This window comes from Vigna umbellata, chromosome 1, assembly GCF_029865625.1.
Source record: "Vigna umbellata cultivar VRB3 chromosome 1, Vumbellata_1.0, whole genome shotgun sequence".
Taxonomy (NCBI): domain Eukaryota; kingdom Viridiplantae; phylum Streptophyta; class Magnoliopsida; order Fabales; family Fabaceae; genus Vigna; species Vigna umbellata.
Window position 1 is genome coordinate 26,050,931 of NC_142165.1, and position 23,685 is coordinate 26,074,615.

Consider the following 23,685-nt stretch of genomic DNA (forward strand, 5'->3'; position numbering starts at 1 on the left):
TTTGGGATGGAATGACCATGTATCATGCTCCCAATGGACAAGTTTTTCCATAGGTAATGATCATGTGTCATTCTAGGAATGGAGAGGATTATCCTATGTTAGAGGTCACATGTCCTCCTTCTAATGGAGAGGATTTTTACCTTGGTCTTCAAGCTAAAGGTTTTTAGGGTTTTTCTTCTACAATTTAGAGACACATTAAGCCTATAAATAAAGGTGTCTCATACTACTCAACTTAGGTCACCAAGAGTAGAACACCCCTTCTAGGTTTCCTCTAACCATCTTTCCTCTTGAGTTGGCCTAACCTCACATGAGAGCACACCAAACACCACCATTGCCTCTCCCCTTGCTTGAGTCATATAACTTGGAGGAGGAGCCACCATCTCACCACACCACACCAAACCCACCATATGTGTACAATAGTCCCACCACCATCAAACTTTCGCAACTACCAACCCATTTGGAAGTCTCTACCTTGAGTCATATACCTTGGAGGAGCTTATTCCATCGCACTACATCGGCCTAGTTATAGTTAAGATCATGTTGGCCTTATTACCTTTCAATTTTGATAAGATTAAGAGCTAAACCATTTTGCCAACATCATTAGGCAAATTAATCTCGGTAATTATCTTTACAGATCATATCCAATCAGGTAAGGGCCCGTAAACCTAGTATTTAGTATAAATAACATTATTCTTTAGGTAATTAGTACATTTGTCATTATTACTATACATTTATTGCATTCATTGTGTCTTGTCTGACTTGAGTGCTAAAGTGTCCTTATAGACATAACCCCCATTAGGTTTCGGTGGAGAATATACGCCGACCATATCCAAGTTAAGTACGAGAGGATGAGAGGTTTTAGAAGTGAAGATAGGAAGTTAGTAGTAGTCTTTGTTAGAGCGGTGCTGCGAAATGCTTAACGTGAATAACAAACCAAGGGAAGGTTAATTAGTTTCTTATTGCAAATTGTACCTTTAATAATTTTCTCTTGTAATTCAAATTCCTTAATGATAAATTAAAACAAATAAGAGAGTAAAGAAGAGAGAAAATACACAAATGATTTTATATTGGTTTAGATGACTATGATCCTATGTCTAGTTTTTAATCTCAAATGAGAATTAGCGATCCACTATCACAAAACCAAAACCAACAAGCTATTATAATCACAAAGAAATAAACAAGTTTAAGGTTTAGAGCACTTCTCTTGTTACCCCAAAAGATGAAACTCACTTCCCCTGAAAACCACAAGGGATGAACACCTCCTTTGAATGTTTCATGAAGGATGAACACCTCCTTTGAATCTTCACAAAGGATGACAAGACTCTACTCAACAACAACAACAACACTCAATCATAACTCTCGTGAAAGTTCTCGCTCTATGCCAACACCAAGTTCTTAAAACCAAAACATAAGGGTTACACAAACCCTAAAACACACTTATTACAGTACACAACAAAACAGATAAGATTTCATATGTCTTGTATATTAAAATGAGAATCTCAATCCAATATATAGAGATCTCACCAAAGGATACTTCTAAAAGTCTGTTGTTAGCTATTTAACGCGTGATTATTGATTATCTAAATGAGGTAATCGATTGTGCATTCAATGTATGCACAATGGTAAAAAACATGCTTGAAAACTCTCATTATTGCACTTGATAATCGATTATGGTAAGTCATAATCGATTATGATTATCATAAATGGGTAATTAGTTATTCTAGAGGCAAATGAGTTTTTAGAAAACTTTTAAAATCTCTCTGTGATAATCTATTATCTTAAGTGTTAATCGATTATTGCAGAGTTTTTCTGATTCCAAAACGAATTTTAAAGCATACATTACATGAAATCAAGGATAAATAACACCCTATACATAAAACTACTAAATTACAAAAGCTTTAACATAAAACAAGTCTTCATGAAGGTCTTCTTGCAACATGAACACTTGAGATTTAATTTTGAAACATCATCAAAACTTCTAAACTTCATATTTTTTTTCTAATAGTCTTTGCATACTGAATTTGATCTTGTAAGAACATATTAAAATCTTTTATGAACAAAAACAACTAACAGATTGGAAGCACTATGAATGTTTCAACATTGAATAAAATAGAATTCAACCAAAGTTATTAATCGTAAATGACCAAATTTAGTCATCTAACCTTATTAAATTGAAAAGAAAGACAAAATTTCGAAAATCATTTTGAATGATATTTTATTTTATTTTAATTATTATATGTTTGTAAAATATGTTGACGAAGGATTGGATTTTAGAAAGATATTTTATTCTCGTAATCTAATATATATATATATATATATATATATATATATATATATATATATATATATATTAAATTGGAGGAAGATATAATCTCTCTGTAACAAATTTTATCGTTAATTTGCTGTTGTATTCCTCATTAATTGAAGTGAGAAAATTTTATATTCTCTAACCAATATGCAGTCACTTATTTGGAAATTTGTTCTAACAAATTCGTGGTGTAGCTAATTTATCATAATGTTTTTTATTATGAATATGAAGTCAATCCCTTGCAACTCTGTTCTCATATTTAATCTCTCATAAATATTATTTTGTTAATTGGAATGACTCCACAGTTATTCACTCTCTAATCTAGGATATCTAATCTAGGATATGTCATGTCCATAAACATGTACCTATAGTAAGGAGGGAAAAAAAGAAAATGAATGATTCATAGATGTGTCTAAACAACTTCAATATTTGCAGTACATATTCCAAAAGGAAACTAGATAATCAATCCTACAATAATCACATGTTAAGTATTTCTAAGGATTATAATAAGCACTACAAAACAACACAGAATTTTCCGGTAGTATATAATGGTTTTATTAGACAAAAACATTAGAATGTATTAACACAATTAAAATAGAAACAAAGTTTTTTATTCTTTAAGGCATATCTTCATTCTTGTTTCTTTAAAGTAGACAATAAATATCCTTTAAAAGATTACATTTCCTCTTGTCTTGCATATGTTGTTGAATAACTGTTTGCATTTTTGTTTGTGTCTTCATTTGTGTTTGCATTTATGTTTGCATATTAGTTTATGTCTGTATTTTCACTTATAGTGATTTCTTGGTAAGGAATCTTCAAGTGGTAAAAATATGAGGACAAGTTCTCTTCAACAAGGAGAGTATGATAGAGGACTATCTTTTGAACATATATGAGAAAAACTTGAGAAAGAACATTTACCATTCAAAAGATTTATGACATGGTCAAAGTTCAAAACATGTCTCCTTGAATCTTATAAGGTTCCAAGGAGGAGAGAACTTAAAGAACAAGAAAATCATGAGCACAATTGATGAATAATTTGAAAAATTAATAAATTGTAATTTTATTTAATTTTACATAATGTTAAATTCGTTCGATGAGCCAGTTTATGTTTGCTAGGTGAGCGGTTTCGCTAGGTAAAAGTTTGCATCTGTAATTTTTATTTTCTATTATTTTTATCTATTTTATGCTTTAAGCTTTATTTTAAGGTTTCTATGTTTTCTTAAACTTATGTGCCTATATATAAAGATACCAAAAGTTGATGTAAACATTTTTTAGTCATATCATATGCATTTGCATTCTTTGAGAGGAGATTCTCTTGGTTATTGGATTATAACTCTGATTCTTATCAAATATTAACATCTTTGTAGAGAATCTTCACTTGACTTGTCATTCTACTAGATTGTGGTGTTTTCCATCCTTGTCTTATTCTAAAAACTTGAGAAAGAACATTTACCATTCAAAAGATTTATGACATGGTCAAAGTTCAAAACATGTCTCCTTGAATCTTATAAGGTTCCAAGGAGGAGAGAACTTAAAGAACAAGAAAATCATGAGCACAATTGATGAATAATTTGAAAAATTAATAAATTGTAATTTTATTTAATTTTACATAATGTTAAATTCGTTCGATGAGCCAGTTTATGTTTGCTAGGTGAGCGGTTTCGCTAGGTAAAAGTTTGCATCTGTAATTTTTATTTTCTATTATTTTTATCTATTTTATGCTTTAAGCTTTATTTTAAGGTTTCTATGTTTTCTTAAACTTATGTGCCTATATATAAAGATACCAAAAGTTGATGTAAACATTTTTTAGTCATATCATATGCATTTGCATTCTTTGAGAGGAGATTCTCTTGGTTATTGGATTATAACTCTGATTCTTATCAAATATTAACATCTTTGTAGAGAATCTTCACTTGACTTGTCATTCTACTAGATTGTGGTGTTTTCCATCCTTGTCTTATTCTAAATACTTTATTAATTTATTTTTGTTGTGTCTCTTGAGGATTTAAATTCATAAGCGATCATACTCTTTTTTGTACAAAATTGTATCATTTTGGGAAGAGGAACCATTAACTCTTGAAGATAAAACATGTGGAATAATGACAAGATCCAAACTGTGTCTTGTTAAATAAATATCAAATATGGGTAGAAAGTAGTTGTGTTGGGAACTAATAGTTGTTGTAGATATAAGTTGTACCTAGTTATGTACCTATGTTTGTAGTTTAGCCTTTTAATCTTTCATCTTATTATTGTATCAAATTTCTATCATTATTAAAATGAGAAAAGACAAAGGTGTTTAAGCCTTCCAAAAATATATTCTCTTTCTTATTAATCTTAAGTTCGTATTAGAGCGGACCGATCTCACTTTATTGGTTTGAGTTTCTTTTGGTGCAATTTTTCACCGTTATTTGTTTCCATTTCCACCATCATCTAAAGAAGAAAAAACTATGAAATTAACATAATTAGGTATCTTATCATATAAGATTTCAAAAGGAGACATATGATTTAAAATTAAACTAGAGTTTTATTCATAAGAAACACAAGTGTATTAACACTCAAAATTTCAAAGAAACACTATAATCAAACATTACGGCCCTAGAAATATGAAGAATATGCAAATATTTCATATCATCCATACTATTTTGTTGTGGTCATTCAACATAGGAATATTGATGAATGATGCCTTTTATTGAATGACCACTTTTACAGATAACAAATTAATTAAGACATGTTCATGATCAAATTTGAAAGTTTTAACACTTTTATTGAATGATGAAAGCATAAACAAACTTATTTTCAATAAGAAGATACAGGTAAATTTGTTTTTATGATCATCCAGAGTTAAAAAGAAAATTAAAGTCATCATAAATATGTTTCCTAAAAACACCCGAAATGTTAGTATAAAACAAATCAAACAAGTTTGTATTAAAGTGGTTCGATTACTAAAAGATCATTTATTTATTTTAGATAATTGACGAGAGTTGCAATGAAAATTAGAAGTTACAAAAGACATGATAATTTTATTTGCAATCAAATTGTAAACATTTGGAGCAACATGACCTAATCATTTATGTGAGGTAACATATGGAACAAGATTACAAGAATTAGAAGTCAAATTAGACTTGGGAAATTCAAGAAAAAGTAACCCTTCATCCTTTTTAGTTGTCATTCTTCTTCATTTTCGTGAGATCTTACAACAAAAAGTTAATTGTCTACGCCTTCAAATGAAAATTATTTTCATTGATTATTTTAAGAAGTGAAAGTATATTAAAATGAAATACTTGTATGAATAAAACATTGTGTAAATGAATGTCATAATTTAGTTTAACAGTACATATTCCTTCTATTTTAACCTTAGTTGATTTAGGAAATAGAACATATGAATTATTTAAATACGTATATAAATGATACAATTTTTTATTGAAACATATGTGAAAAAGTACCACCAGAATCAATAACCTATTTCTAAGCATAATAAAAATTATTGATAAGCAAAATAGTATTCCTACAAATACCTATCACATCGGTCGGCATAACCTCTGGTTATTTTAAGAAGTGAAAGTATATTAAAATGAAATAATTGTATGAATAAAACATTGTGTAAATGAATGTCATAATTTAGTTTAACAGTACATATTCCTTCTATTTTAACCTTAGGTTGATTTAGGAAATAGAACATATGAATTATTTAAATACGTATATAAATGATACAATTTTTTATTGAAACATATGTGAAAAAGTACCACCAGAATCAATAACCTGTTTCTAAGCATAATAAAAATTATTGATAAGCAAAATAGTATTCCTACAAATACCTATCACATCGGTCGTCATAACCTCAACATGATTTTGAGACCACATTTGAGTGGTAGAAAAATTGATAATTTCGTTATAATGAACGGAAGATAAATTTGTAGAACTATACTAATTAGAAGAGTCATGATTATCAAGAACTTGATTTACAACAATGTTTTTCTTTTTGTTTAAACTATAATTAGGAGAATATCTTACAAATTGATAACATTCGTCCTTTGTGTGACCTAAGATTCCATAATGCACACACTTTGATCTTTTCTTACTATTGTATTTATTAGAATCAATAACAAAAAGTTTGCTTGTGGAATTAACTAAAATAGTCATACTATGAAAAAAAAAAAGGAAGTACAATAAGGAGCTACCGAAATTCTGAATTTTTTTTTACATTTCTTGAAGAACCAAGGAAAAGATATTATGAAGAGTCAATGATCTCTGATGAGAGTATCGAGGACCTTCCTAAGAGGATTATTATGAGCATGATAAGAATGCAAGCCTTTAATCCATTATTTCTTTCTTTATTTAGTATTTCTTTATGTGGACATTCTTTTGTTGACTTATGTTGAGTTGGCATTGTTTACTTAATATTGTTGACTTATTGACTCTTTTGTTTGGTTGTTTGTTTTGTAGGATAAGTTAAAATCATCTTGGAGGAGGATAACACTCTAAGGAAAGGCTTAGGCTTAGGCCTGCACATCATGGAACGCCTTTTAGAGAAAGCATAAAGGGGCTTGGAGTTGACCTTCCTTCTAGAAGGACAAGGCGTATATGGATAACCAAGCTAGGTTCCGTGCTATGCAAGGAGTCTCTTGAAGTACCTGAAAAACACTAGAAGAGGGCTGAATAGTGTTATAGGAAAACTTTTTACAAAGAAGATAGTTTAACAGTTTTATCAAGGATTAAAAGATTAATATAAGTTGTTAAACGCTTGACTTGAAAGTGTTGTAATAATGTTAGATTATTGCAAAAGAAAACGTTGGATTGCAATGGTCAAAACTTTAATTGCCAATAACGTTTAAATTGATTTTATTAAGTGCTCCAACGGTAAAATATTTAATGACTTTTATTGTGTTTTATTGATTTTATTCTTTCCTAGCTCTATAAATAGAGAACTTTTCCCCCATTCCAAAACACACCAAAAAAGCACTCTTCTCTCCTTCCCCTTTCTTCTTTTCCTCTTCTAAAATTATTCTGGGTTTATTTTATACTCTTTTTAGAGATCCTTGCTAGTTCTGAGATCCTCAGAGATATTCTGAGAAGTTCCTGTTGTATCCTGGGGGACTTGCGCAATACACCGCGGATAAGTCCTTAAGGACAGTGAATCCACACGCCTCAGGAAATTTTGTTCGTGATTATGTCAGCTTTTCCAACAATCTTAAGGACTTAAGGCTGACATTAACAACTCAATCTTGGAGGATCAAAACTTTGTTTCTAAACTGAAAGGTATTTGCAAAACCACTTACATACATATATGCTACTATCAAAAGTAAAAAGGTACGGGAAACTTACTGTTATCTTATTCTTTAATAATGTGAATATATTCTTAAAATTTCTTATAAGTATGGAAAATTCACCTTCTTTAATTGTTGATGGTTATAGTTATTAATTTAATTTTGAATGCCTTAAACGACGATTAAATGCTGATGTTTTATTTGAATTATTCTTGAATTTTGGTAGTCTTTGTGATCATGGAATTCTAAAGACCATTTGAATAATGGTTGTGCGTTATCTGCATGGAATTAATGGTGAGATTATAATAAGTGGTTTAAATAAAATGGAAAGCACAAAAATCTAAGACTTTAATATCATTAACGTTTTGTGTTTAATTCTGGAAGGAATTTATTTTCCTTGAGAGAGAAATAATGGTACATAGAAGATTTTTTTTAACTCTTGATCATTTTAATTAAACCCTAATTTCGAAAGTTCCCCAAATTGATTTGGGATTTTCTTCTTCTTCACGCATAGACCCCTGAGTTGGGTTTTATGTCGCGTCAGTAGTGGGGGTTTCTCTCCTTCCCTTCTAGGGAGTTCACGGGAAGAAAAATGATTTCTTTTCGTTCTGGCTTGGACCTGTAGGGAACCTCTTCTTCCCCAAATCGTTTGGCTTTGTTTCGTTTGCAACAGGAGGCGCCGTTTTCCCATTCTTTTCTTTAGTTCTAGCGCAATTCTCTTCTTCTTTTACTGGTTCTGATTTGTCCACATCAGGGAGACTTTCCTCTTTTCTTTGGGTCTGGTTGGGTTTCGCGGGAACGAGAGGCAAGCTCCGGTGACCCAGGCGCGACACTCTCCGTAGCAGTGTGCGCCGCAATGGCGGCCCACAGCGGATTTGAGGACGCTCTTGTAGCGGTGGGAATCGCGAAAGCCCTTTGGTCCAGAACTGACGACGGGATGAGTGTGGACAGTGTGACGGCAACAGAGTGAATCTCTGTTTCTGGGAATCTCGTGTTCTTGATCGTTTTGGGGTTTCTTTATTTTGTGCGTTTTGATTCGCGATTGGGGTAAATTCTTTCCTGTTGATTCCTAGCGTGTTTTGGGGTCTGCGTTGATTAGCAGAGGGTCTTCCTTTCCTTACGGCGGTGAGAGTCCATGATGGCCACTGGCAACGTGAGGACTTTGGGTTGCTATAGGTTACACCTATCGGACTTAAAGGTCCAGTATCGAATTGGAACTACAAATTAATTTGGTTTAAAAGGGAAGGAATAAGAGTTTAAAGGAAAGTAATGAGATGATTAATTAAAATAATAAATGATTTATTATTTTGAATTAATATTGAATTATATTTATTTATATTTTCTCATTATTGTTTGAGTATAATCTATTCATGATGTTATATTTTTGAATGAGATAACGGTGAATGAATAATGTTAGATAGAGAATGAGAATGATTCTTGTTAGAACTAAATAAACTTTGAAATGAAAGACATGGGTGAAGCCAATGTGTTTTTAGGTATTAGAATCATAAGGAATGAAGATAGTATATTACTATCCCAAGAATAATATATTGAGAAACTTCTTAAGAAGTTTAGGTTTTATGACCTCACCAGTGAGTACCCCTTATGATGCTAATGCTAAGTTAATGAAAAAAAATAGAGGAGAATAATTATCTCAGCCTCAGTATGCCCAGATAATTTGGAGCTTACTGCACTTGATGAACTTTTCTAGACTTGATATTTCTTATGCAGTAGGTAGACTGAGTAGGTACACTCAATGTCGAAATCAGAACATTGAGATGCACTTTCTAGGCTTATGAGATACTTAAGAGGTTCAATGAATTATGTCATTGAATATAGTGGATTTCCCGCTGTACTAGAAGGGTACAGTGATGCTAACTGGATCTCTGATTCAGATGAGACAAAATCCACTAGTGGTTATGTATTCACACTTGGGGGTGGTACGATTACATGGAGATCGGCCAGACAAACAATTATTGCAAGATTAACAATGGAATCTGAGTTTGTCATTCTTGAGATGGCTGGTAGTGAGGCTGAGTGGTTGAAAAACTTCTTAGCAAACATTTCACTAGGAATGAAACCAACCCCATCTATGTCAATACACTGTGATTGCCAATCGGCAATAGCTATAGCTAAAAACAAAAATTACAATGGAAAGAATAGACATATTCAATATAGACACAATTTGGTGAAGCAGCTGCTAAAGAGTGGAACTATTTCCATTGACTATGTGAAGTCAGAACGGGATCTAGCAGATCCTCTGACAAAACCCCTGGGAAGACAAATGATATTAGAAACATCGAGGGGAATGGGACTTAAGCCACTAGCAAACAAACAAGTGATGGTAACCCAACCTTTGTGATTGGAGATCCCATGAATAAGGTTCATATGGGTAAAAACAAGTCACTTGTTAGTTCTGATAGCACTAAATTGATTTTAATCAATTATGTCCATTTCTATGGTGTGTGTGAAAGTGCTAGAGACTGCATTATTGAGAGGTTAAACTTTGTCATTAAAATTCTATACGGTGATAGAATTTTGTCTTAAACAAAGTTTTAATGATTTTCATATCCCTTATGGGTGGTGTATGATTTGCAGCATACACTTGATGAAATCACCTATATGAGTGTCGAGTGGGGCCGCTTGCATGAGATCTTGGCATGATCTCTAAAGCACTCATGAATATCGGGCACGCGCATGGCCTAGTAAGCGCAACACAGCGATAACAGCAAGGATTGTGGGGGTGTATTGTGATTGGTAAACCTCTAACACACGTCAAGTGTCTTTGGTTCATATAGCTTGCTATACCAACTACACTGTGTGTTAAGTATTTCAATCTAAGACTGGTTCATATAGCTTGCTATACCAGGTCTGATGCATTACATCCTATGAGACCCAGAATAAAAGTTTCTTGTTTTTTTTTCTTTCTTTTGCAATAAGTGGGGGATTGTTGTAATAATGTTAGATTATTGCAAAAGAAAACGTTGGATTGCAACGGTCAAAACTTTAATTGCCAATAACGTTTAAATTGATTTTATTAAGTGCTCCAACGGTAAAATATTTAATGACTTTTATTGTGTTTTATTGATTTTATTCTTTCCTAGCTCTATAAATAAAGAACTTTTCCCCCATTCCAAAACACACCAAAAAAGCACTCTTCTCTCCTTCCCCTTTCTTCTTTTCCTCTTCTAAAATTATTCTGGGTTTATTTTATACTCTTTTTAGAGATCCTTGCTAGTTCTGAGATCCTCAGAGATATTCTGAGAAGTTCCTGTTGTATCCTAGGGGACTTGCGCAATACACCGCGGATAAGTCCTTAAGGACAGTGAATCCACACGCCTCAGGAAATTTTGTTCGTGATTATGTCAACTTTTCCAACAGAAAGTTCTGTTCAAACTACAAGTTCTCAAACAAATATTTTTCAACCGTCTAAGATAATACACAACTACAGGGTTTGTAAGAAAAACATTTAAAAAGATTGAAGTAATAAACACACAGTTATTTTTATACTGGTTTACTCCACTGAGATATGTTCAGTTGTTCTTTAAGACCTCTTAGAGGGTTCCACTCTAATCTTCAACAAGATTACAACTGAGTATTCTCACCACTTCTGGTATCACCTTGTCATTCCAAGTAACCATGTTACTCTTATTAGAATCAAGTTTCACCCATTCCTGGTTGTGCAATATTCTTCACCACTTATGGTATCCCTAGACACTCCCGGTATCTTCCCGATACATTGTCTAGTTGAGTTTCACCCACTTCTGATTTCTACTAGACAAACCCGCTTAGCTACCATTTAACCCTGGTGAGTTAAGCATTAAGTGTTTGAATTCTCTTCAGAATTTACAATCAAACAAACCGCTTACAAGTCTTTAGAAGATTACTCTCACAAAGAGGAGGTGTATACAATACAATTCAATCTAACAGACTCTTATATTTTTCTCTATTCTTATAATAGTGAACTTATGATTCTATGAAGCTTGAGAATGTTTTCTTTTCTTTTGAGCTTGCTTTTCTTCTCAGATATTTTCTTTCGTGTTCGTGTGCTTATTCTCTTGCTCTCTTTTTTACATTCTTTAATATATAGGCTTCAAGAAAATGTCCGTTAGGTAGTACTTTGCTTTGATCTTCGGATCTTCTTAGCCTTGTCGTAGGTAGAAACTGTTGATTAAAGTCAACTTGTCACAACAGACATGCTTTTTCAGTACTTTTATCAAAAATAGGTTGTACGAACTTTCTGGCATGACTTTTGATAGAGAGAACATTTCGTGAATGTTTTCTTTGTCTCTAACGTCCACTTCTGATTTGTATATGATGGAGTAGGTTGACACCTGACATAGGTAATCTGCACAGAGTAAAGTAGATATGCATTCGGGAAGATATGCCCTTTTTCTTATCACTTTTGTTGTTTTGAGACATTGTGCATTTAATGGCCTTTAATGCGCGTTTAGAACAACTATAAGCATATCAAATTTTCATTGCTCAAGCAACATTTGATCATTTAAGCATTCTAGAGAACATACCAAGCAATTCATGAGAGTTTCATCGGTGGATGAAAATTTCGTTTAACACGTATTATTGTTTAGCCTATGAAAGACTCTTCCTAACAATGCCTTGCTAAAAAGTATTCATTTGATTCAAGAGCGCGTTTAGGGAGATATTTTTTTAACATGTTTTTGGGACAATGTTTGTACCTTTCATCACGTTTACCAAACATATCATTTTATAAATTATAGTGAGAGCTCGTCTAGTTTTGTTTAAAAAAGTATAGTACGAGTGCGTTTAGCAAGACTCTCATTGACACATTTAATAGGGAAAACATTTAGTAGTGTGTTTATTCATGTATTAGCGTGTTTACTAAAACTTTTCTCAATGTATTTAGATTTCACAAAGCTTTTTTATAAACCACTTCTCTTTTAACTATATTACTTTTTCAATTATAACACTATGTCATATGCTCATTTTGTTTATTGTTGTTTGTTAAGTTTCAAAGTATATGAGGACATTTAGATAATTCAGTTTTATAGATGATATATCTTAACATCTCTTTTTTTAGATGACCGAGTTTCTTGAAGTATTTTTCATGTATTTGCTTTAGTGTCTTTAGCTTTGTGTTTTTGCAAAGAGATCCCTTCTATCACTTATAAATGGAGGTCTCTTAAACTTGTTAAAGTGTTGAATATTGAGTTTATACACTATATTTGACCATCCTTTGAGAGCTCTCTTGTGAGTGTTTTCTTCCCCTAGTCTTATTTAAGTCTAGAGCTCAAGTGACAATTTTAATCCACTTATCTTGAGTTTGGTGAGCGTTGTGATCCCTTAAGTGGTGTGCCACACCATAATCTCCTTCCCTTTCTAGTATTTCATTATTTCATTCCATCTTTACTTCTATTTTGGTTCTTATGAAGCATTACTTGTTCGATTTTAATGCTTCCATTTTCATTCTTGTTTTTATTTCAGTTAATTAAATCCTCTTCTCGTAAATCCTTGAAAGTGATCTTTTACATCTAGATTGGTTATCTTAATATCTAGTAAGGATCCTTGGGTTTTCTTCACTATTAACACCATGTCTAAAACTAAGATGGGTCTTCATCACATTATCAATTGGAAGTAAAGAATCTAATAATAGATTATGATCGTGAATATGAGAAAAAGAATTGTTCAATCCCATCAAGAAGAACATAATATACTTATATTCTTTGTAATCTTAAAGATGTAAACCACCGTATGTTCTAGGAAAGGAAGGTTAATCCCATCAAGAAGAACACAACATACTCATATTCTTTGTAATCTTGAAGATGTAAATCACCACACGTTCAAGGAAAGGAAGGTTTGTATCTCGATAACTCTCCCAAATAGATTTCAACTTGGTATAATATGTGCACTCATCATCGGTCCCTTGTTATAAAGACGTGAATTGTCTTCAAAGCTTGAAAACCAAGGATTGTTCTTCATAGAAAATCTAGTTTTCAAATCTCCACATATTTCTGCCGTCATGTTTGCGAAGAGAAAATCGGTGATAATATCTTTTGAAATGGAGTTATAAAGCCAAGAGATTGTCACATTGTTAGCACGGACTCAAGTAGCATAAATGGAACCATCCGCAAGAGATTTTGTAAGCGAGTTGTCTACGAATGCAATCTTGTTCTTGACAAATAAAACCACCAATATAGAGTGACTGCAAGTAGTATAATTTTTGTTATCAAGAGGCTGAAAAATGAGAACAAGATCGAGACCATCAGAATGATGAAGAAACAGAGGATGGGTGGGAACTAAGGTGGAATCTCTCGATGTATCAACCATTGAGAAAGAAAAAGGAAAATAAACAAATAAAGAAGAGAACGTAGAAAAGCAAAGAAGAAACCATAAGCAAGAAAAAAAATCAAGACTTGAAAGGTGATTCTTCTTAGCACCATATTGACCCTAGAGACTCTATCTGATCAAGAAAGAAGAAAAGAAAACAAGGATGTATTGAAAATCAAGAAAACAAAGTGTTATATTTACAAAGAAGGACTGCCTAGAATATATAAGGCAGTAAAGGTGAGAGAACAAGCTAACACAAAACTAACTAAAACTAAACTAACAGATAATAAAAAACCAGCAATAGTAGTTAACACAATAACTACTAAAGAGATGTTCAAAAAATCAACTACCGTTTGGGAGTTCACTAATCTTTCTTATACGCAACTACATCCTTTCATATAATTTTAACTATGGTTTCCTTACACACTGGTAAAGATCCAGTTATTGTCATGGCAATCCAAACTCCTTTCATATCATCTTCATATACTTGTTATTCCAAGGACGAGTAGAGCTCAGATTATGTTAAATGATATAAACGAAAAGAATATTAAGAAGACAATAAATTACATTTGGAAAATGTGGAAGGGAGGAAAACAAAGCCACTTGTCGACGGGACTACAAGGATCTCTCCCTCTAACTATGGAACAAAATAAAAATATCCTCACTTACTCGACAGATTATAATCTTTCTTCAAGCCTAACAATTTTACACAAGAAACAAAAAATGAAGATGTCAGCACAAAAGACATTGATTAGGGGAAAAAACTCTCTATTAGTTATGCTATATCTATTAGTAGAACACGTTGGTACACTGTTTTCCGACCTTTAAATTGGAGCTCTGAACTGTCCCATGTGTAAAATAAGTAACATGCAAACAAAATCTTCAGGGTCGCAGAAGCCAATCATAAATTAGAAATCGCTGCTGTTATAAACAGGAATAGCCACACCTTGTCTTCAAAAGGCTGCAGAATTGGAAGTTGAAGCACCAATGCCTTGGAAAGGTAATGATTTAGATCAGATTGCCACGCAGAGATGACGGAACAAATGATACATGTCTTTCATTTAAGCTTTTGTTCTGTTGTAATTATACAGAGCGTCAAGATTGTGGTCAATTTGATTGGCAAGAGACTGCTGTAGGCACCTGCATTCTGGTAAGGGGTACGTGTAGACAGAAGTCTTTCTGTTTATTTTTCTAACTCTAGGTACCATGATTCCTTTGCGGTCACTTTCACTGAGCATGTCTTCCATCTGATCCTTGAAAGCTCTCCAACTGCAAAACCGATGCACAAATATTTCCCGTCATCGAGTGTTTTCCAGTGATGCCATAGCCTAAGCCCTCAAACTAAATCCAGATGACAACTACATGTAACATTCAAACAACGATGGACAACTACAGTAAATTGGCAGTTTGATTCAAACCAAACAAAATTAAACAGTTAAACATAATGTAATTAAACAAAAACAAGGTCAAAAAATAAACTGCAAAACATGATGCAAGAGAACAGTTCTTACAAATCAGAATTTACCAGTAAAAGAAAACTACAGAAAATTGCATAATATACAAGACCATAACACATCCTGGTAGTCCTGAAGTTAAAAAGCACCAATTTCTATGATTAATAAGCACGAGTCCATCATCCCCTCCATGAACAGCTATGACTTCAGCTAAGGAAAATTACTAAGGACCAAAGCATTGACAGTTTGATTCAAGCCACACAAAATCTATAAATTATTAAGTATAACGTAATCATACAAAAACAGAGTTGAAAAATAAACTGAAAAACATGGCCCAAGCGAGCAGTTGTAACAAAACAGAACTTACTAGAAATTAAAAAAAGAAAAAAAGAAAAAAAATAACTGCTGAATGTTGCATTGTATAGAAGATCACTACACAACAAGGTAGCCTTGAAGCTAAAAGGCACCATTTTTACGGGTTAATAGACGAAGTATATAATCCCCTCCATAAAAAGCTACATATTCAGCTTGGAAAAAATTTCGAAGGACCAACTGATCTTTTTCACTATCTTGTATTTTATTTTGCTGTGGCATTACAGGATTATATAGATTAGTCTCTGGTTATAATTAGTTCTCTAACAATAAAATGTCATACAAAAATCAATACTCGTACACCAAAGTTCAAGTGTTGCAAATATCACTTTCTAACCATAGGTGGGTGTTTGGGAATGGATTATTTCTGGAAACTAGTATTTTCTATATAAAAAAACTCTTATAAAATGCTGAAAACATAAGCAACTATTTCTCAAAAATAGGTTCAAACCAAACATCAACGTGTCCACTCTTTTGGTTAAAAGAAGATATATATAAAATTAAGATTTAGTAACATACTGTCAGCCTTTCAGTTTTATTCAATATAAATCACAAGATTCACATTTAAATATAGGGGAAACTCGAATCAGTTAATATATTATGCATAGAACAGATCCGTGCCTACTATGTGAATCCTACAAACGTAACTATTATCTTATCACTAGTTTTTTTTTTTTCATCAAGACAACGTATGATATACATGGAACCAAATCAAATATTCCCCACAATAATTTGAAAGGATATATAGTAGCTATAAATGGAGGATGAGGGGAGAGAGAGAGAGAGATTAATATACCTAATACTCAAGTTATCCAAAAGAACAACAAGCTTGCGCTTATCTGGGATAATCGTCTTAGCATGGCCATCATAGAGGAATCTTCTATGGCCCATCAAAAAATGAGGGAAGTTACCACCCTGAGTTGTTACGAAAACCTCACTAGACAAGCATACTGTGTAGTCCAGTGCAGCTAATTGGGAGGAATAGCCCTAGAAAAATATAAAAATAAGCATTATAGCAGATTGGAAACTCCCCATAACCATACACCCAGAAAAAGGTATAATCAAATTAAACTTGTATATAAGATTTTATTTTATTTTATTTTATTTGTATTTTTTAGCACAGAAAAGTTGCAATAAAAACGTACTTACATGTTACAAGTTATAACCAACCATCAAGACACAACACAAACTAATAGAATGAGTGGATAAAGAATCATAATAGAAAGCCATTGACATCCTTTATGCTTTTCGGAATTAAAACCTAGTTACATCCTTTATCATCACGTCCATGCTTGAGGTCTAAACTGCTGATCTCTTTTTCAAATTGATGAGATTCAGTTTGCAGGTCCAACCCATATCCATGACCTTACATTTGAAAATTTTAGTGAATGGTTGTAACAGCTTAGAAATTTGTAAGCTCAATGTAAAATTTTATTGCACACGACCAACTAAACTATGGTACGGAACATTGAGCTGTTTTAAATACACGAGAAAAAAAATGGGAGAAGAAAGAGACAATGCATTAAGAAGAATATAGATTTTCTTACATGGTCATATAGATTGTTAGAAGTGGACTTTAAGCCTAACTCAACCCCATAAAATCAGCTTGTAGGGTGAGGTTTGCACCCACTTATAAACTATGAATTGGCCTTATCTCTAGTCGATGTGGGACTTCCAACATAGATGATACAACTATATATCAGATGCAAATTATGTTTTTTTCAATTAGCTTCTTAAATGTGTGTTATAAATATTTATATATTTAATCACTTGAAGGACAAAAAAATTTAAATATTTGTTGCATAAGAAAATAATGTTTTGCTTCAGCAGAGTCATAAACAAGTACACTATAATCAACTTGATATGCTCCAGTCTACAGGCTACTATGAGAAAGAAAACAAAATAAAACAGAAATCGAAGCACTTTTAAGCCATCCAGTTTCATAGAATGAATCATGAAATTTGTTATTGTTTTAATTTTCCAGCAAGCAAGGATCTTTACCATAAAAGGAGCAAGCTCATCTGATGTTGCAAGAGATTCCTTTGTATACAGATAGGGAAACATCTTCATCAAAGGAGCCAAATATCTCTCTGCACGATATATTTTCCCAGAAGCTAAATATATTGAAGTATTGTTATCAAATCCCATGCCACGCAGCATCATACCAACCTACGTAATTAAGGAAAACAATATGCAACTAACATCAGTCTCTTCCATATAATATCAGCTTTTCACACAATTTAACATTGCAACATTAGTTTGATTTTCATTTCATCATACCATTCTTTCACTAAATTAATTAAAGTGAAAGCATGTACCGATAGTGAAACTAAAATCTTGTACGAGGAAAAGGTACAACAAAAATAATATTGATGGCATCACATTCTAAAGTCAATAAAATGAGCACTTGAGATGGATCAGATTTATTCTAAGAAAACTAAATACAGAATTTAAGATCTGATCAGCATTAAAAAGTAAAGCGGACCTCTAGTGGGGTTAGTGGGCATTTTCCTTCAACCCGATTAAGGTCAGGCAAAATTATCCGGTCCTTTCTTTTAAATTTGCCCCTCCACCCTTTTTCTCGAACTGAATCCATTTCCAACTTTTCTGCCTCTCCTCCATCATATACACAACAAGAGAATGCCACCATATCCTGCATATTGAGAAGATTTAGTCAATAATAAAGCTGATGCAATCCTTCACCATTTCCCTACAGAATAGGCACAAACTTCCAGTTCCATACAAATTGAATGAGGACCGTTCGGTAAAGTACCTCTTCAAAACGAAGATGCACAGCAATGTATTTTCCATCTGTCCTTGAGCTCTTCTTGATCATTCGGTAAACTAATTTGTTTGCTAGTGCAGATATTGAAGAAGAAAACCTCAATGCTTTATAATTAGTAAGACATCTTAGAAATTGAATGTGTGGTGGAACACTCATCGCCAAACGATTGGCAAATGGAGCTATTCGAATTACCCTGCATTTGAAAATAATTTTTTACATCAACTTATTTGAATGAAAAAACAATTTTGTGTCAAATGCCTAATTTGAACTCATTTCAGAGTTCATTTTCATCTAAAACTCATTTTATGTAAGGTAAAAACCCACATTTTTCATTTTATAAAATATCAAAAGAATGAATGAAAAAGATGAGGAGAAAGCTTTTAAATACCGACCCTTCCGTTTGCAAGATAGGAGAAACAACTCCAAGGTAATAACTGACAGGAGACCAAGCTTGAACTTTGATGTTAGTGATATTACTCATATTGTAATTATGCCGCTCCATTAGTGCCTCGGGCAGTTCTTTGACCACCTTCACATAACCATCAAGTGTGGATATAAAATGATCTTCATCATATATATCGCCAAATTCACTGTAAGAGAAATAATATTATTTTAAACAGAAATAAAGTAACTATAGAATTAAATACGAGAACTCCAAGAAGAGTCATAATAATGTTCATTGCATTCCATATTTAATAACTAATTTTTGTATAGACTGTTCTCTAAGGGCTACAAGTAGAATTTCATCATTGCTAATGGTTATGAAATCTAATCAAGTATCGCTTGACTAATCACATCACAAAGCTAAGATATACCTCAAAATTTTGTGTACTAATTAATGTCGATCAACAAATAACACATCAGGTGGATATGCTTCTTATTCTAGGTTTTCTGGTGCGTGAAATAGATTCAGTACTTGGAGCATACACAGTGATGTTAATATGGCCCTATTTATGGGAGCATTATTAAATTCAGGGACTTATACAAACATGTTTAACTAAATAATCTCTAGAAAAACAGGTATGAAGGTTTAAACAATGGTAACTAACATAAGAGTCAGAAAGTTTCTTTAGATGATTAGAATTTATATTTACGGAATGACAGTAGGTTTATCATTGTCAACCGAACGAGTTGTCTCAAACAAATGGCAACAGCTTAAAATTTCTCTTTTATATTTTGAAATATTGTAAACAGAAATTCAATATAAGACACAATTTACCTCAGAAATGCATCAGAAAAGGTTTTTGTTTTCGTTTGTGAAAGTAGGAATGTAAAGAAAAAATGTGATAAATATACTCCTTTTTCCCATCAGTCACGTATTATTGGGTTGTGAAATTCAGTCAAACATTGACAATTACTAAGCCAAACAATGAAATCAAATCAACCTACAATGTCTGTCCAAAATTTCTCAGGCATGAATATTAGTGGGATTTGAAACCACAGACCACATTCAGTGATGCAGCAGCAACATCATGGTTGCATGGTTACAGCAGCCACCACAACAGCTAGTCAGCGTGTGATTGCAACTACAACTGGAATTCTAAGGTTCAAAATTAAAACATAAGGAATAAATTGGTCACCTTGGATCTTTCCACACATTGTGAAACTCAAATTGAGGTATAACTAATATTGCATTCAGGAGTCCAGCCACAGCCACAGCATTACAAATCTATAATTCAAGAAACACAATTGTCAAAAACTAGACCATTTTTCAAATCTAAACAAAACCATTTCAAATCAGGGAAAGGGAAGCCTTTTCCTCACCGCAGAGCGTTGTTGGTTAAGACCCCCGTTGGCTTCCACAATCAAAAAACCATTCAGTCCAGGCGACACTGAAATTAAGAGAAACCACCGAATTAAAAATCCACATAAACTTTACTTCTACGCTAAACTCCGAATCAGCAAATTATTATAGGTTATATCGATTACCAAAATGTTCGCGATGCAAAGCTGTCAAATTCGGACAAGGCTTTTGCTCTCTCAACTTCCTTTTGTACTTCCACACAGAAGCCAACTGCAAAAAGACAAAAACATAAAAATAAACTAAAATAAGAAAAAATCTGTTTGATTTCTTTGAGCTAATTTATTTTCAGCTATTGTGACAATATTGAGAAGGAAAATTAGATGAAATTAACAATAAACCGATTAAAATCAAGGTGATTTTATATCTGTCAGCTATCTTCCATACAACAAAATGCTCTTCAAACATTGTCAAGTTATCCTCATTTAGAGACAACTTTGTGAGCAAAAGAGCAGAAAGTAAATCATAGAGGAATTAGTGTGGCACTAATGGTAGACAATTTTTCATCAAAAACGTGGATATTAGATCTTGATGGAGATATACACGCTAGATATAGACATTTTTAGAACTCAGATATACACATTGTGACACACTACTCACTTTATTTAGACTCAACTAAGGTCGATTTTCTCTTTAATTAATTAATTAATTAAATAAGTGAATAAAAAAAAGGAAAAATAAAACATTTAATGAGCACATGGTTTATGATTATGAGGTGTTAAGCTCGTTCGTTCAGTTACGCACCTCGATGACAGAGGAATTATCGGTTTCGATATGGTGCAAGAGGTTGTTGAAGATCTCGTGACTGCGGTACCGAGAACCAGGAAGAGGTGTGTGGCCAATGAGGACGGAGAAGGGCCCCACACACATCAACAACCCGGAGATGTACACCAACGGCAGCAGGAAGAAGTACCGGAGGCTCCGCCGCGCCATTATGACAGCGACCAGCCGCCGACTCTCCGACGATTCCTTCGCCGGTCTCAGCCTCCTCCGGCACCGCGTAACACCGGATTGCCGCCTCGGCGACGGCGGCGGGCTAGGAGAGCTGCTGCTTCCACCTCCACCGCCGTTGGCCTCACTGGTGAGGCCATTTCCTCCGGCTTTGGATTTCATAGCGAAATTCTCTCTCCAGAAAATAGAGAGAGAAAGAGAGAATGACTTGATGGCAGTGGAAAGTGAAGAATGAAAATGATAACGGTGTGTGTTATGTGACGTGAGTGCGCGTGTGTGAACTGAGAAGGTTTTGTTGAGGTGTTTGGAATCAGATTTTTTTTGTCCTGTTTAAGAGAGAGAGAGTAAAAAGAGTGAGAGAAGTGAGTGAGTTGTTATGTTGCAGAAAGACGAGGAGCAGTGTTAGAGAAGAAGGGAAAAATAAACGAGACTGGTACAATTATAGAGTAAAATTTCATTTGCTACTGCTTATATCTAGAAATCAAATCTATTTACCTATTTTTAGAATATCAATAGATATAATAAGTTTATGTAAATTTTCTTTCTAAATTTTGAAAAAGAAAATTCTCAGACACCCTACCTTTTCGAAAATATTTTTGGAAAATATTTTCTTAATAGTTTTTGTTTGACATGTAGAACGTGGTTCTTTTCAAATATACGGATTAATATTAACACATAATTTATTGTAAAAAGTTGTAAAAAAAAATTGTTAACCTATTATAATTTATAATTTCTTTTTGTTTTCTAACGGATTTTGATTTTAGCCTTGTTTTAGTTTTACGTTTTAATTCATGTATTTCTGTCCTTTATAATTTTATTTGGGTTGAACGGGAAAGATTAAAAATACAAGTTATACTATTTATATGAATATAATAAATTTTACTAAAATATTAAAAAGATGTTACATTATAATTATTTAATAAGTTTATGGATAGTTAAAAAATTATCTTCACAGTTAAATTTGTTATAACTTTTTTATTTCTTTACGAAAAAATAAACCGCCTTGCCCGGTTGGTGTATTTTCTTATCTATAAAAACTGAACACTTCACGACTCGTCTTAAAAATATTGGAATAAAAATAAAAAATAACAGTTATTGTAATTTGTAATATTATTATAAAAAGTTGAACGTAAAATATATTATTGTTATAAAATGATAAATTCGTAAAAGAAAACCAACCGGGGGTGAATATGAAAAGAAAAATTAGAAGCACTACATATTCCTTTTATGAAAACGTTATTGTTAGTGGAGTTGAATAAACGTAAGGGAACTTAACTTGCAGAAAAAGAAATTAAACAAAGGGGTTGCAGTATTCCTTACTGAAGAATAGGAATGCAGTAAGGAAGGAATAAATAACAGAATGGAAATAGTTTTGCCACGTTAGGGTGAGATAGCAATGAAACGTGATTTTGTTTGGTATGCATGTGTGGAATAGCATAAAAAGCAACATGGGAACTGTAAAGTTGGTGGGAGTGTTCCAAAATCCAAACATTGACTTAAAGATTAATGTCTTCATAAGGAAATTGTTGAGGTAAATAATATATGTTATCAGACACACATTAATTAACAAAAGAATATATTGAATGAAGACCGTCTACATATAAAAGTGAATAAATAAGATGAAAAAAGTGTCAACATATTAAGTATATTAATAAATAAGTTATAAAGCTCAATAATTTAGATTTACTAAATAAAGAAAACATTAAATATGAAGTTATTAATTGAGAGTTGTATGTCTGATTGAATTTGTTCTTGTAAAGGATTGAGACGTTCTTACCATCATTGTTTTTATTTTTACTTCTTGTCTAAGAGAATAGCTTCTCAAGAATTCTATGTTTCCTTAGTGTAGAAATGAAGAGGTGGGGTGCTTAAAAAAATATACTTTGTTCACGTTAATAATAACTTGTGAGTAATAGTAAATATAACAATATATAAATAAACAATTCTACTGTAATGAGGTAACATCTTAGCCAAACAAGAAATAAAGGTAAGAGAAATTAAATGGTATTGAATATCATTCTTATTTCAACAAATATCTTTGTTGTAGTAAGTAAAGTATGCAAAATAAAGAAAATGGCACAAGATAGTATAATAAAAAACAAGAAGATTCTAAGAGAGAAATGAATCATCCCTAAATCTTCATCTTACTCTCTCTTTTTTCTAATGGCCCCTTTTAATATTATTCCTTTAGCCAATGATAATTCTTCAATTTGGTGTTAGTTATTTTGGACCTAGAGTCCCTCGTGGCCTTTAATCTCGTTTCTCCATGTGGTTCTCTCACTCTCTCTCTTAGCTAATGACTCTTTTGCCTTATTATGCCTTGATTCAATGTCTCTCTCTTTAAGATTAATCTTGTCCTCAAGGTTAAAGTTAGGGAAAGCTTCTTGTAATGTTGTAGTGTCTTCCCAACTTGCTAATTCTCAAATCCTTACTATTGAACCAAT

The 23,685-nt window shown here is 32.7% G+C and overlaps 1 protein-coding gene across 2 annotated transcripts; it reads right to left on the bottom strand.

The window, feature by feature from the left end:
* Positions 1 to 14,405: 14,405 nt before the first annotated feature.
* LOC124828902 (O-fucosyltransferase 10-like) lies at positions 14,406 to 21,656 on the bottom strand. 2 transcript variants are annotated; one of them, XM_047302298.2, is made up of 10 exons: positions 21,035 to 21,653; positions 20,419 to 20,503; positions 20,254 to 20,321; positions 20,070 to 20,158; positions 18,882 to 19,079; positions 18,478 to 18,682; positions 18,190 to 18,357; positions 17,706 to 17,873; positions 16,501 to 16,691; positions 14,406 to 15,147 (listed from the first exon to the last, which is right to left on the bottom strand). In XM_047302298.2, the coding sequence occupies exons 1-10, from the start codon at positions 21,401 to 21,403 to the stop codon at positions 14,940 to 14,942; spliced, it is 1,749 nt and encodes a 582-aa protein (XP_047158254.2). In that variant the 5' UTR covers positions 21,404 to 21,653; the 3' UTR covers positions 14,406 to 14,939. The 2 variants fall into 2 exon arrangements, with proteins under 2 accessions (XP_047158254.2, XP_087958121.1); XM_088101995.1 differs by having other exon boundaries at positions 15,098 to 15,236; positions 21,035 to 21,656.
* Positions 21,657 to 23,685: the final 2,029 nt, after the last annotated feature.

Excerpts from the sequence above, each read along its gene's own strand:
- LOC124828902 (XM_047302298.2), bottom strand. The coding sequence starts at position 21,403 with ATGAAATCCAAAGCCGGAGGAAATGGCCTCACCAGTGAGGCCAACGGC. Across the intron at positions 20,504-21,034 it reads ATAATTCCTCTGTCATCGAG|TTGGCTTCTGTGTGGAAGTA; the intron begins GTGCGTAACTGA and ends GTCTTTTTGCAG. Across the intron at positions 19,080-20,069 it reads AATGTGTGGAAAGATCCAAG|TGAATTTGGCGATATATATG; the intron begins GTGACCAATTTA and ends TTTCTCTTACAG.